The sequence below is a fragment of the Teleopsis dalmanni genome, chromosome 1 (genome assembly GCF_002237135.1).
Source record: "Teleopsis dalmanni isolate 2A chromosome 1, ASM223713v2, whole genome shotgun sequence".
In the NCBI taxonomy this organism is placed as follows: Eukaryota; Metazoa; Arthropoda; class Insecta; order Diptera; family Diopsidae; genus Teleopsis; species Teleopsis dalmanni.
In genome coordinates, this window is record NC_051846.1 from 90,351,607 (window position 1) to 90,366,893 (window position 15,287).

The 15,287-nt window shown below is 30.7% G+C and overlaps 1 protein-coding gene across 5 annotated transcripts in view; it reads left to right on the top strand.

The window, feature by feature from the left end:
* Positions 1–15,287, top strand: part of LOC119670610 (serine/threonine-protein kinase BRSK1) — a 41,068-nt gene that overhangs the window by 19,924 nt on the left and 5,857 nt on the right. For 4 of the 5 annotated variants that reach the window (XM_038080939.1, XM_038080938.1, XM_038080940.1 and 1 more), the window contains exons 2-7: positions 2,701–3,069; positions 3,309–3,403; positions 10,451–10,677; positions 10,768–10,918; positions 13,611–13,826; positions 14,069–14,268. In XM_038080939.1, the coding sequence (XP_037936867.1) occupies positions 2,982–3,069; positions 3,309–3,403; positions 10,451–10,677; positions 10,768–10,918; positions 13,611–13,826; positions 14,069–14,268 (977 nt within the window). In that variant the 5' untranslated portion in view covers positions 2,701–2,981. Of the gene's footprint in view, positions 1–2,700; positions 3,070–3,308; positions 3,404–10,127; positions 10,258–10,450; positions 10,678–10,767; positions 10,919–13,610; positions 13,827–14,068; positions 14,269–15,287 lie in introns of those variants that run through there. The other variant, XM_038080942.1, reaches the window with a different exon arrangement.

A 15,287-nucleotide genomic window follows, 5' to 3' on the forward strand; every position in this document is an offset into this window, starting at 1 on the left:
AAGATTATTCTTTGGAATATTTTTCCGAATTCAATGTGTCAAATGAAAAATGTTTGAAAGTCGTTACCAGTGATGCTTTTGTTTTATTTCAGTTGTAAATATAAAGTCTTCACTTAAGGTTCTGTTATGCAGTATTACGGAACAAGTGTTGGTAATATATTTGTAATTGTCTCAACTTGTGCTTAAAAGTACATGGCCTGATTCAAAAGGGGGTATGAAATAGACAAGCATGTACCCCCTTTTAAAGGTGTGATTAAAAAAAAAAAATTTATAATGAAAGAAGTACCATGGAATATTCGCAACATTGTGCCTATATCCTACAGAAAATTGTTCCTTGATCTTTGCCCCTAAACCGTATCTTAGTTATGCTCATAAAAAGGTGTATAGCTTCTTGTAGGGTTTTCTTCTAACGTAGAGATTTTTTTCCCAATCATACATATGGTAAACGACTTAAACACATATATCATCGTAAACATTTTTTAATATCTGTCCGTTTTGAAATATTCCGTTAGCTACTACGTATAAATGGATATATCTTAAACTTCTGGCAGTTTTATTGAATTTCACTTAATTGTAAATCGCAAAATGCTGCTGTGATTGAAGATCCCTAAATTTGTTTTTAAATTTACATTGCTATTAATAGCCCTTATAACATTTCTTAATGCAAGTCGAAAATATTCATAAAATTTTGTTAATAATTTTGAGCCATTTTTCTCCATAATGTCTCTTAAAATAATCGAAAGAAAGGTGGTAATAATATATAGTACTTTACTGTTTTTGTTAATCCTAAAAAGACAAAACCCTAAGCTTTATCTCAGTGACAGTTATTCATCTAATATATAAATATTCATACATAATTGAATACATTGGAGGTTCCTGGATAAAGCTGTGCGCTTTTGCGGTTTACTAACTGGTAGACATGATATCGTTTAATAGATTAGGTTAAGTTACTGAGTAACATGACACCATTCTGAGGTTTTTATAAAGCGAGGGATGTTTTTAATCTTACCGGAGATCACTTCTGTGAAGGACATGTTGAACATATTTGCTCTAGCTATAACATGGGAGCTGCAGAAGTAATCTTTAACTGCTTCTACTTCCTCCACCTTTCGATAACTTTCGCAATACTCATAGTAGGGAACTTCTAGCGTAAGAGAGTGACCGGTTATATAATTATATAGTCAACAAGTAATTTAAAACTTTTGCTTCCATAGTTGTCGTATATTCTCATATGAAATTTGCATAATGGTCATGACAATGGACTTAAGTTGGTATACAATCTCATGTAGTAGCTAAAGTTATATTTTCTCTAATCAGTACTGTAGTAAGATTGAATCTAACTTAATTCAGATTAAAATGGGTGGTTACAATTACTCATATATGCAATAAAGAACTTTTTTAATTAAGTAACTCCTGAATCAATATTGGTTGCTCCATATATTCGTTTTGATACGTTTCTATATACATTTATCATTTTTATATCATTTTGACTATGTTAATATGAAACATTGAGTTTTGGTTGCTTAAGTTTTCCTAAGAGGTAAAGTATAGTAGCATTTAATTTTACAAATCGTATCCTTTTTTATTAGCGAAGTGTCGTTTATAAAAATCTTGCTTGCCTTGTTGAAGAGTCGATACGTAGATTATTAGTAGATAAAACATATCAGCATTTAACTGATATGGTGACGGGATGTATTTCTTCTAAGTCCTCTTAAAAACTCGAAATTGCTGCAATCATTTTCTACCACAGATATATCAGTGTCCGTATTAAAATTACATTGCTTTGCTGTAAACTGGGAGATCAATTTTTGAGATCATTGCAGTTTATCGTATCATGTTGTTATTAAGAAACAAAAGAGTTGAATTATTATTATATAAAACAAAAGTACAAAATTATACAATAAAAGTTGTATAATTGAAATTACTAAAATTAAATCATTTATAAAAATTATTTGACAAAAATTGCCTAAGATAATGGCCATCATTAAAAATGCATCGATAGTCTATTAAACTATTTTTCTTTCTATTTTATCTTCGCTTCTCTATTTTTTTGTGTTACTGAAGGTCTTTCTATACAATGCTGTATTCCAGTTATACTCCTTGTTTGAACATCCCTAAAGTAATTCAAGACTACGGTTTGTACAGTTATTCCAATTTTTTGTTGCATAAATCCAATTTTCATTTAAGTGAAAAAGATTTCTGATTCCTATTGAAATGCGATGTCATGGAACTTCGATTTTCCTTTTAACGCTGCAAAATGCACTTGAATGAAAATGTGAATACGAAAGTATAATTGCTTTTTGACTTCGTTTATATAATAAACAAAATCGAGAAAAATCATCATTCAAAATGCAAAAATAAGGTATAAACCAAAATGAGAGGATGTGAAGGAAAATGTAGAAACATTCTGTTTTGACACTTCAATTCCCACTTCAGATTTATTGATTTGCGTATAGACGAGATTGAAGACAAAATTTAACTGCAGGCAAATTTCAGCGACAATTCCACCTTTTGACTCGGAGAAAACCTCCATTAATTACACTTATTTTACACGTAATGTTAAAGCGTAGACCACAAAGAAATCAGAACGTCTGACTTGACTTGACTTGCGAACTGCAGTGTATGTTGACTCCTTATCACAGCGCGGGTCGAATGTAAATTATCCACAATGATTTTCTAATGTTTTCTGTTCGGTTGCAGGTGCCACACTCGTCTGCGGAAAGGGAAATGCAGTCATGTGAAAACTCGTTATTTACTGAAGTTAATTAATGTTTAAATACCAGGAGAAAGAACTACAGCTGCAGCAACTAATAAAAGTTCTAACAAAAGTAATTAAGAGCAAACTTTAACCCAATTTGCCGGAGCACGAATTTAAAAACTGCAAATCCGGGTTCAGCGTTTGGTTGTGTATGGAATTTTTTTTGTGTGCGGGGCCAGTAGAGTAAACAAGCAAATACAGGCAGGCGGAGGTACGTACGAAAATGCAGAAGGAAAACAATACGACGGCAGAAAATTGCCAATTTGTGGGGCCGTATCGTCTGGAAAAAACGCTTGGCAAAGGACAGACGGGTAAGCTAAATGTGTTATGTGTCGTGGCCTCCTCTGTAAAATGGCGAACAAATACCAAATAGAAAAAATGCATACAAAGCTATGCAGTAACTCCATTGATAAACTACAAACTGTTTTTCTGAAATCGTACCTTAAGAATGTTCGCTGTTTTGCAGGAATGTCAGTCTCCGATAGTAAATAATAGGAAAATATGGTTTTTCCAGCACTAAATAATTTATATTATTTATTTACTTATGTAGGACTTGTGAAGTTGGGTGTACACTGCGTCATTGGCAAGAAAGTGGCTATTAAAATAATCAATCGAGAGAAGCTCAGCGAATCGGTACTAATGAAGGTAAGTCCTTTCCCAAACCAGTAGATTGTAGTTGTACTATAATTTCTTTATAAACACTTAAAAGCTACATTAATTTATGGCTAGAACAAGCCGATAATTTAACATAAAGCAATATTGCCTTCAGTCGTAAATATGCTTACTGAGCCTTTTTAAGGAAAATAAAGGCTTATGTACCCTGAACTGCTAATGTTTAGTATCTTTTTTTACCTTTCACTTAATAATCTTCACGTGTACTGACTTTGAATAAAATGTACGGACACTGCGTCCTGAACACGCAATTCTAAATTTAGGTTACATGTTGCCTTCGCAACTCCTTTCCCTGGTAATTTTTCTTTAATTTTCTTTCGTCCGTTGTTCTTATTGCTAAAGCATTTTACTTAATATAACTTTATTTTGTAAGTGACTTTATTTCTTCAACATCATTTAGCACTCTGAACGAAAAGTTGATAATACCAAATTAATTTATTACAGATTGAAACGCTTTTGCTTCTGAGGAGATTAATATTGTTTCAATTGATTGATACTCTCAACATTTAATTAAAACAAAAAATTTTGAGTACGAAAAATTGGAAAAATTTGTATTTTTAATTGGAAAGAATAGAATAGATAGAAATTAATTGGCTTTGCGTCTTAACGGAACAGAGCATAGCATCTATAGTAGATATTTTGCACTGCAAACGTCGTTTTCTGAACAAACACCTTTTAATATTACCTTTTAAGATTAATAAGCTTCCGGTCTAACATTGCCTAGATTAAAGCCGTACAGCCACGAAATTGCGACTAGAGATCTTAGCAGACGTTCTATCAATTTGATCCGTCTTGGCAGTGTTGAGTGTATCCGCTTGTTTCTTTTTTGGATTATTCTAATCCCAAAAAAATAAAATTCTTGTTTTTATGCTTAACCAATAAATTCAAAAAAATTTACGATTGATTAGACAGATATCAAATTATTATTAATAGTTTTTATTCATATATTATTATTATTTTTATTCATAAAATATAAATGATCACAGTCGTTGAAGTAACTATTAACATAACATTTCTAGATTAATAAAACAATTTAAGTTGTAGCTTTTATTAGCGATTTTCGATTTATGCTATTAACTCTATTTTTCACAACAAATAATTCCCTAATATATCCTCTAAGTCAGACTAAAAGTATTCAACTGAATTTAAAGAATAATGGCAAGGATTAATTTGATCGATTATTTTAATATTACATCGAATTTTAGCTCCAACAAAACCAATTATTGCAGCAGAGATCGCATAATATATATTACTATAGTTTATATAGAATAGTTTAAACTAAGTGAATCCATCGTTTTATTTATAAACTTTTTAAATTTTTAAAATATGTATTTAATAATTATATTTCAATTTCTTTGTTAATGGGAACCGTTTAAAGCTACAGAACTTCACTTTCTGCATATTAATCAATCATAGAGCTCTGAAGTTTCGGTTTCAGATACATACTCGTGTGATTTACTATTTCCAATATTTAAATTGAATAAGTTTTAATTCATTATTCTTGCCAACATGTGTGAGTCGATCATGAAATAATTATTTTTTGATATCAAAATATTTAGATCAATATTGAACCTAAAATCAATACTCTTTTAGTAGTAAAGCGTAGGGAACGCGCCTGCTGTTAGATGCCTAGGTTGATAACCGAGTGATCATTGTTTGTGATACTGACTTTAAATAACAATACATATGATCGATTCATTCTCAAATAATACTCAAGTTCCATGTGCATCCGAATCGGCAGTTTACATCTAAAATTGAACCGATAGCAATGAAAGTTTGTTTGTATGTACTCTTAAATAAAAGTAAGCATATGAGGGTCACTATTTATACTTTGAGCCTTGGCAACACTGATTGTCATCTGACGTTTCCATACGAAAATTTGACATTATTAAACGTAACCAATCTTAGACTTTTTGTCAAAATATTTGTAAATAATTTGTGTTATTTACAGTGATTTGTAAATTGAGTGTTCGACGTGAATTATCGAGCAAGAGTGCACCGATCAACTTAATTTTCGCACCACGTTTGGCATTGAAGCTCCATCCTTTGTCACTGTGAAACGCTGGTACAATGGTTTTATTCGTGGCCGCAGTTCGCTCACAGAAGAAATTCGTGTTCGTGAAGGTCGCCCCAAATTAGTTGTTGTGAAAGAAGATATTGATGCTGTGCAGAAACTGATAATGCAAGATCATCATGCGGCATACTCTTTCTGTGAGATTGAGGGAACCCTATCTCACCTTACCGTGAGAAAGGTTTGTTGGTTTTTTCTCGTTGGATTCCATCCCGCATCATTTAAAAAAATCTCAAAAAGATGATCCCGTCGATTGGTACACTCAAACGCTCAAAAAGTACATTGGCGATGCTCCAAAAGACCGTCATTGTACTTAAAATTATAACTGGTGACGAACCATGAATATATGCATTGCGCCGTAACTTTAACAGCATATGACTATATGGGTGTTTTAAGATAAACCAAGTTCAACAAAAGTTGTTTGCACTTGAAGCACTTCGAAACAAATGGCCGCGGTCATTTGTTTTTTCAGAAAAACTAGTTATGTGGCAACCATATTCTTACCATTACAGGAACGTAAGACGGGCAACTCCGAATGGTATATAACCATAAGTTAGCGAAAGAAGCTGTTGTTGCATTTAAAAACCATTTTTGAAGGTGTCTGCAGAAGATTGAAAAAAATACTTTGATGGTTTGAATGCATGCAAAAGTGTATTAATCATAAAGGAGAATACTTCGAGATACAATAAAGCAATTTTCAAGGACAAGTTAATATTTTTTCATTATTAGACTGCAAATATAAATAGTGAGCCTCGTATTGTATACAAAATTTTATTTTAACACTATATATATATATATATATATAGATGTTTATATTGCAGCAGCTATATCTTTAAGGCGATATGTATTAAAGCTTGTACATGCTCTGAATTAATGTAAGTACAATTTGTATCAAGTTTCACTGAAACAGCTTTATTGGAAACGTAGACAACTCTTAACCGATTGTCTAGTTTATATGACAGCTATAGATATAGCAGTCCGTTTTTGTGCAATCTTACACATGATCAACTGGTTCGTTCCTAAGAAGAAGGCTGCAAATTTTCATTCGAATAGCTTAAAAGTCTTTCATTCAAAGAAGAAACAGATTGAAACAGATTGATGGATGCACAAAGAGACGAATGGGAATAAATGAGCTCTGCCTATCGAGCTAATCGATAACACGCTAGGTCTATGATGTCTGCTATGTGTCTATGATGTCAATGTGTTGTAAAAATCTTAACAAACAAAATATGAACATTTTACATAACATATGTTATAAAATGACAAAAATATATCAACTAAAATACTGCATATGAAATAAAACATAAGTAGTATTCAAAAGCTTATAAAAATATTATATAAATAAAATATAAAACATTAAATAAAATTTTAAACCTTTCTAAAATTTATACCAAGAAATTTGGGAACTGTTATAAATGTATCAATTTACAAATTGTTTGAAAATACATTATTTTGTATAAAAAAATGTTATACGTATTTACTTGACACATTTGTGGTAAGGACATTTAGAATTACTAAAAAATCCACAGCAGAAATAATTTGTGACATTAAGCTTCGAACCACACATTTGCTCTATTCTACAGAACCTTAACTCAAACTAACTGAAGCACTAAGAGATTTTTGGCCATATTGACCTCAGCATTCGAATTGACACATTCAGAATAAATCTACTGTAATTATGTCTGCTAAAATCGTAGCTTAATTAAGTATCAATAATTAATTAAATAGTTTATATGTAGTAAGCACCAATGCTGTGACATATTTTGAACTTAGGAATAATTTCAATCAATACTTCAAAGCAAATATTCTTCTCTGTTTGCTTCGTTAAGTGAAGCTGTTGTCTTTTATACTGAATCTAAGAATACCAAATTTTTGGATCGATGTTTGTATATGAATTTAGTAAATTAACAACGAACTGAAACGAGATCTGCCATTCTAATTAAAATAAAATATAGACTCAAAGTGGTGTGCTTTTTTTATTTTATAATATTTACAATATTTTTGGATTTAGACTACAAGTAATCACTTTATTATTCGGCACAGTAATTTTTGACTTCATATAGATATATATATATTTGAAAAGCTTCAAGATAATTTGGAAATCAATTGTTTTGCTGGATAAATAGCTAGCCTTACAGCGCAATAAACCCAACGAATACAAAAAAAAACCATGTCACTTTCGCTTTTAGTAGAGATACTTCTGCAATTACACCAAATCGAGATTCCATACCTTAAGCAGATAACGTAACCAATTTAGACATTCATTTATATATAGTACATAAAAACAAAAAAGGCCAATTCAAACTTTAAACCGAAACCAAAATAAGTTAAGGTTTATAAGACTATAAGGTTTTTTATATATAGACCTATGGTATTCAATTATTAAAAATGCAATTGTATGAAATATTGAAATCCTGCAGAAGTTCAGTGAAAAGTATTAAGACTAATCAGCATAATGGTACACATATCAGATATGAAAAAAGTTAGAAAAATCTTCAGTAACCAGTAGTAAAATCAGATTTCAGACTTTGAGAAATTTAATATTTAGGTCAACGCTTTAGTCAGAGAGTAGACACTATCGCCAAAAAAATGAGATCGCTCTGCAATATTATTTATTATATCTGTTATTACTTCTATATGTTTTCCTACCTATACGGTTTCGACTTTCTAAAAGGATCATATTCCTTAAACCACATAAACAAGTTCTCTCTGGCACAGCTCTAATTAATTAGAGGCCTAAAAAATATAAAAAAATATTTATTAATTAATTTGCAATTGTAATTTAATTTTTTATTTAGTTTATTATGCATTTTTGATTGGATCTTTGGATCTAATAGGGAGTTCGTAACTTATTGGAAATGTTCGGAAAGCTTTTATAATTTTCAGTTTATTTTAACTTTGAAATGCTTTTGAGTGTCCTCTCTGGCTTGAATATAATAGCTCTAATAGAGTGTCGAACAGACGCGATAGTATTCAATAAAAACACATTTTAATTACTCTTATATATATATTTGTTGTTGTTTTTTTTAGAACTATGATAGATATGTTCTTATGCTTTGTAATTACTCGATGTTATTCCATAACATCAATATAAATTTTATTTTTGTGTTTTGAAAACCTTTAAATTCATTCTCCAATGCAACAAAAAATTCTATCTTAAATATATACATGGAATTATGCATCTCACATTCCAAGTGTGACCCTAACAGATGCACTTATTATATAGACTTCCTGTTCTGTTTGTTGATATCGCAGTACAATCCTGTTTAATAAACTTGAAAATAGTCGCTTGAGAGGATCATAACTGGACCTAGTCTCATCTAAAAGCTTAACTAAATAAATTAAATAATCAGTAAGGCAAATATTTTAAGATTAAACTTCTAGAGTGTTCAGTATCATCAGTTCTTGTATCAGTTGTATTCAATTTACTTGGTGTACATATTGTCTCCATAACGATTGGGTTCAACAATATTTTTTCCAACCAAAAAAGAATACTTAATCAACATACGAAAGTGTTTGTGTCCATTGTTTCAAAAATTACTAAAAGGCGTTAACTAGAAACATTATATCCAACAACATAATTATCAAGAGATCGCGAAATTTTGACATGAATTGCTTGAAGGTTGTTACTGTTCAATTAACAAAAGGGGTTATGTCCGTTTATGTGTCAAATCGGAATGTATAAAACCTTTTATTTAAGGGCGATTTGATAAGTCAGTGACTTTTTGAATTTCCCGCGCAGTTACTCCAAATGCAACAGTGCTGCTGTCAGCTGTAATCTACCAGTGGGCAACTTTCTGCTACGCCATCCAGCATATTCTCCAGATTTAACTCCCTGCGACTATTTTCTGTTTCCAAACAAGTAAGAGATTTGAGTCGAATGAAGAAGTCATTTCCGAAACAAACGCGTATTTTGAGAGCTTTGATTTTCTAATTTTCTTATTTGGAGGGAACAAGAAAATTAGAACTAAATGTATCAAGCTAAAAGGTGTAGAAAAACAAAATGTTTATTTGCCGAAAATAATTTGTTTTATTCAAAAAATCACTGACTTATCAAACATCGTATATTTATTTATTTAGTTATTTGAAATGCCAATCATATAATGTTATTGCCATAAGTAGTACTTATTATTCATGCATAGAATAGATTGTATATAATAAAATAAAGTTTTTAAAAAAAAAGTTTTTTTAAAAAAAAAAAAAATTATTTGAAAGTTAACACTAAAATTAATTTTAAAGTTAACTAATGTCTTGTTTTCACTATGTCATTTTAAATAACAATTATAATTGACTTGTGTGTCAAATGCGTTTTCATCACATGACATGAACGCGAATATGACATCATATGACTACCCGTTTTCATTACACTGACAATATTTGACATTGAAAATGACATAGTGAAAACGAGACATAAGAATAAGGAACTGAACTATTAGGTTCTTCGCTCTATATACATCGCATATAAATACGATGCTTGGTCGAAGTTTTATATTTTAATTATAAATAATCTATTTTATGTAAGTTTCAAGTTGGCTTTGGATTCAGTTCATTTAGTTTAAAAGTCATGAAGTGAAATAATAAATAAAAAGTAATAAAAAGTGTAATTTAAAATAACTACATAGAAAATAAATCAATTTTGTTATCCTTTGGTATTAAGTGATTAATTTTATTCGCGTTGATGGAGTATTTGCACTTGAATTCATTTCATACTTGACAGAATGTATCTTGAACGTTTGAAGGACAAAGTTGTTTTTCGGTACGAATACATAAAACAAAGGACATTGTGCATGTCACTGATAAATTATATCTTATGATAAATAAATAAAGAAAATAATCGAAACTGTTATATATGTGATGTAACTAAATACTTGAAAAAAAGAGAAATTAGTTCGATTTCGCACAACGTCAACATTAATTTCTCATTTATTTTTTCTGTCTTCTACGTTTAGGTTGAACGTGAAATTGCCATTATGAAATTGATCGATCACCCGCACGTTCTAGGACTGAGCGATGTCTATGAGAACAAAAAATATTTGTACTTAATATTGGAGCATGTTTCTGGTGGTGAGCTGTTCGATTATTTAGTCAAGAAAGGACGCCTTACGCCGAAGGAAGCAAGAAAGTTTTTCCGACAAATTATTTCTGCCTTAGATTTTTGTCACTCGCACTCAATATGGTAAAGTTTACTGTGTACAAATCTTGCAAAATTTAATCTGTTTAACTGTTTAACTTTCTTATTCCTCTATGCACATAAAATCATTTGCAGCCATCGAGATTTAAAACCCGAAAATCTGCTGCTCGATGAGAAAAATAACATAAAAATTGCAGATTTCGGCATGGCGTCATTGCAGCCCGCCGGTTCAATGCTGGAAACCTCATGTGGATCACCGCATTATGCATGCCCAGAAGTCATCAGGGTAAGTTCAGTTTAACTTTATTTATGATATCTTAGATAAAACAACTGCAAATTGGTAACAGCACACAAACACCCAAGGACGAAACGAAGGCACAGCAACAATTGCAGGACTTCGCCACTGCTTTTAATAAAACTAAAAGTGGTTAAGATAAAGGCAAACACTTCATTTGTGTGCCATGAAAAAAGTTTGTTAAACTTCTTAAATTATTAAATATAAAAATTTGCAGCAAGGGCGAGTTCTAGCTGCATCCTTGCTCCACTTACCGTAAACTTAATTGGCGTATTTGATGCCGTGTTTATGTTAAAGCCAAAAGGACTCTAAAAATGTTCTGAAAGGAAAACGTAAAGCGATGGCACGCATCCCTGCATATGCTTTGTTTGAAGCATTCAGTTCTGAATTATAGATATGTGACTTAAGTCATGGCATATGCGGAATCGCAGTAACGCAGACAAAGCAGTTTTCTCTTTATTGTTCGGAAACTAAAATTTTCCATTTCTTATTTATTATCCATTTGAAGCCGCATTGTTTAAAAATTTATGATTCATCCGTAACATGCGTGCGTGTGCGAGGCGGTGCGAGATACGCAAAAGGATGTGCCTTACATACGAGGCAAATGTGTGCTCTAAATTACAAATGTATTTGGAAATTCCTCGGTATCTGCACAATTTTTCTGCATTTTTGCATATTTTATTTCCATAAGTTGATTTCATTTATGCAAATTTAGGTTTGATATGCAAATATTTGCAATTTAGGATTTAACTTCGATTGTTATATGGAGTTACTTTTTCTTTCCCAAACTTAAGTATGGATATATAGTAAGTAGATGGTTCTTATATATTTATTATTGAATGTACACAAACTATACAGAATCTATTTAAAAGTTTAGATAGCTTTATTTTGGGTTTCTGTAGTTTCAAGTTTGATAAGCCAAACATTTTCCGTTTGCATGAAAAATGAAAGATGAATCTGTGAATCTCTGAGTCTCAGGTGATTTTTATTGTTTGTTATGAGTAAGATATAAAGTTATAAAAAAGTTACATCTTAGGGTAGTTAAATTTTTGTGTAGTTAAATTTTCTATTAAAGTTATTTTTATTTCCTACAAGCATTCAGAACATAAAGGCAGTGGTTATTAGGTGAAAGAGCTTCTATAAGAAAATTTTCCATTTACACCAAAAAAGTACTTCCAAAACATAGTATTTTATACTATTACTAATTATAAAGCCAATCGATTCAGATTGCCATATTATTATTATACGAACCAACACCATAAACTCTTGATTTTATAAGTAAATATTAAATACATTTTGACTATTCTTTCTTCAAATTTGACTGTTAAGAAACAGAAATCAAACCAAACACGACAAATTTATAAATCGAATTTTGTTTATACAAACTTACCAATTTAGCACTTTTAATATAAATATATGTAATTATTATATATAATTACTATCTAAAGATATAGAAGCAAGCATGCCTTATATATAGAGCATATCAAATACTTATTTGTAATCAAAAGTTTAGTCCATGTATATAAATTAACAATTAACTATTAAAGAAAGTTTTTAACATGGAAGGAAGTATTTTTTGGAGTAGAAATACTCCGTTGGGAAATCTGGATTCAATTCAAATTTACTCTAGATCTATTGAATTTTGTTACCCAATCGAACATTTTTAGAGTAACCTAAGCTTTTGTGGTTTTGTTAGTAGACATTTATATTTTTCATAATATATATGTCGATTCAAATTACACTTCACCTGTCAAGTCATATAAAACAGCTATGAGTTTTAGTGTAATCTTGCTACTACGGCAAAATATCTAGAGTGGTATAAATTATTCTCGAGTGTTACACATTTTGCTCGAGATTTATCAATGAAACAAGAAAACTGCACTAAATATGAATCTGGATTAAAAAACTTACACCAAATTTACCAACCGAAAACGGCATAATATTTGATTTTTACAAACATCATTAACCAAGGCGAAATAAAGTTTATATATGTATTGTATTCAATTTTTAATTTACAAGCAAACCCTAAGAAGTTTATGTTTTCATACTAATAATAAAAAATAACTAAAACCACCCCTTCCATCTTAATGACATTTCTTTCCATTCCACTCATGACTTCAAACCACTAAGTACTCGAAGTATGGAAAATTTATAGGTAAAACTATTATTGTAACCTAATTTTAAATTATAGTATAAAATAAACAAACTTTTATAGGAATAATAACTCAAGTCTTAGAACACTACAAAGGTACTCGTTAAGACTACTTTATTTTTCATTAAAGTAGAAATGATTGAAACAACCTCATAGACTTATTCTTCTTTTAATAATGTTTTGTTTTTACCTTCCTTAGTTTTTTGGGTTATTTTTATTCATATTACTATTATGTTGTTTCTGTCTTGTAGGATAAACTCGAAATATTTACTTTAAAAAATGCGAATCATTTGATAAATCCCACAAAATTACCAAAATAAAAATTTGCATTACAAATAACCAAAATTTTTCCTTAATCAAATTTTGTGCATACGCTCTTGCACCAACCCCCTAATCCTAATAAAAATCTCACTTGGGGATTTTTCTATCTAATAGAGGAAAACATACTTCAACTGGCTTAAACTTAACATGGATGTGTGACCGAGAAGTAGTCAAAATAAAAATAATAAATTTGTTGTTTTGTGATTTTAGGGTGAAAAGTACGATGGACGCAGAGCGGATGTCTGGTCGTGCGGCGTTATACTCTACGCTCTGCTTGTGGGTGCACTACCATTTGACGATGACAATTTAAGGCAGCTGTTGGAGAAGGTGAAGCGGGGTGTCTTCCACATACCCCATTTTGTCCCACCCGATTGCCAGAGTTTGTTGCGTGGCATGATTGAAGTAAATCCGGAAAGGCGTTTAACGGTGAGTCATAGTCTACAACAAACAAACCTATTTCAATATAGCAATGTGCGGTAAGCATTCGCACTTTTGTTGTAACAATAAATTCGGGCAACAATTATGTTTCCGTTGCTTCTAATAATGATGATGACGTTGATGAGTCAATCGAAGTCAAACTGAAATGACCCTTTGCATTGCTGACACGTACACTGTAAAATTTTTTAAGTATTTGGGTCAACTCAGCATGTTTTTATTTATATTTACAGTTAGCCGAAATAAATCGCCACCCTTGGGTCACTGCTGGTGGAAAAGGTGAACTTGAATTGGAGCTGCCAATGATGGAAGTTGTGCAGACACATGTAATTCCATCCGCATCTGCAGTTGATCCCGATGTCTTAAATGCTATCTGTTCGCTAGGTTGTTTTAAGGAAAAGGATAAACTGATACAAGAATTACTAAGTTCGAAGTAAGCTGTTTTCTTATTTTATCAATATAGTTATGTATAACCTTATTAAGGGTAATTTTTTGTTTTGATATTAAGTTAAAAACTACAAACTTATTTTTAAATTATACTACTATTACAATTACTTACCTAAATATATAGAAATTGAATTAAATTCAAATATGACGAAAGAAATGGAATTTTAAATGAGACAACAAGAATTCGTAAATAATTATATGGAATATGACTAGTTTTAAGAAAAGTTACTTTAAGAAAAGTGAAATTAACTCAGTACTATTGTTGCGGAAAGGTCACAGAGTATTAAGTCTTGGTCTATCCATTAACAATTTTTATCGGAGCTATGAGTCTTTGGATGAGGAGGAAACTGTACTTCTCATTATTGGTAAAAAGAATATTAAAAATCTTCGTGGCTCTACTAACTGACCTGAAAAACCTGTCAGTTTTTACAGTTAAGGACAAAGTAAAGTTTATAGACTTGTCGACTGGTTCTCGTTTCACTTGAGTGGGAGAATAAGTCCCAAACAGTGTTCTCAAAGAGAGACTGTTTATGAACTGGATGTTTATGACTGTTTCCTTTTAGAACGTGATATTATTGGTTACATCATAATGGATATCATATTATTCCTGCTTAATTGTACTTTGGTGCACATGGCTGCCAGTTCAACCTAACCTAGCCTCAAATTCCATTGTTATGTTACATTAGAACGGTATAACACCAGAATTCAGAATAACTGACATCCATCCAGAATTCAAAACTAATAAAAATTTTTTGCTTTTTATTTTCAGTTTAGACATAAAATATAAAATATGCTATCAAGTGAATTATTTTATATTATTGAAACTCTTCTAAAACAGTCCCAATAAATTAAATTTAATGCGTACTGAAAAAAATGCGTACTTCTAAAAACGAATTGCATACATTATATTGCGAATATTAAAAATATTAAGCGTATAAATTTAATTCAAAGTTTTTCTTTATAAAAACTTTATTTTTTTATACTAAATATTAAATTAAATATTAA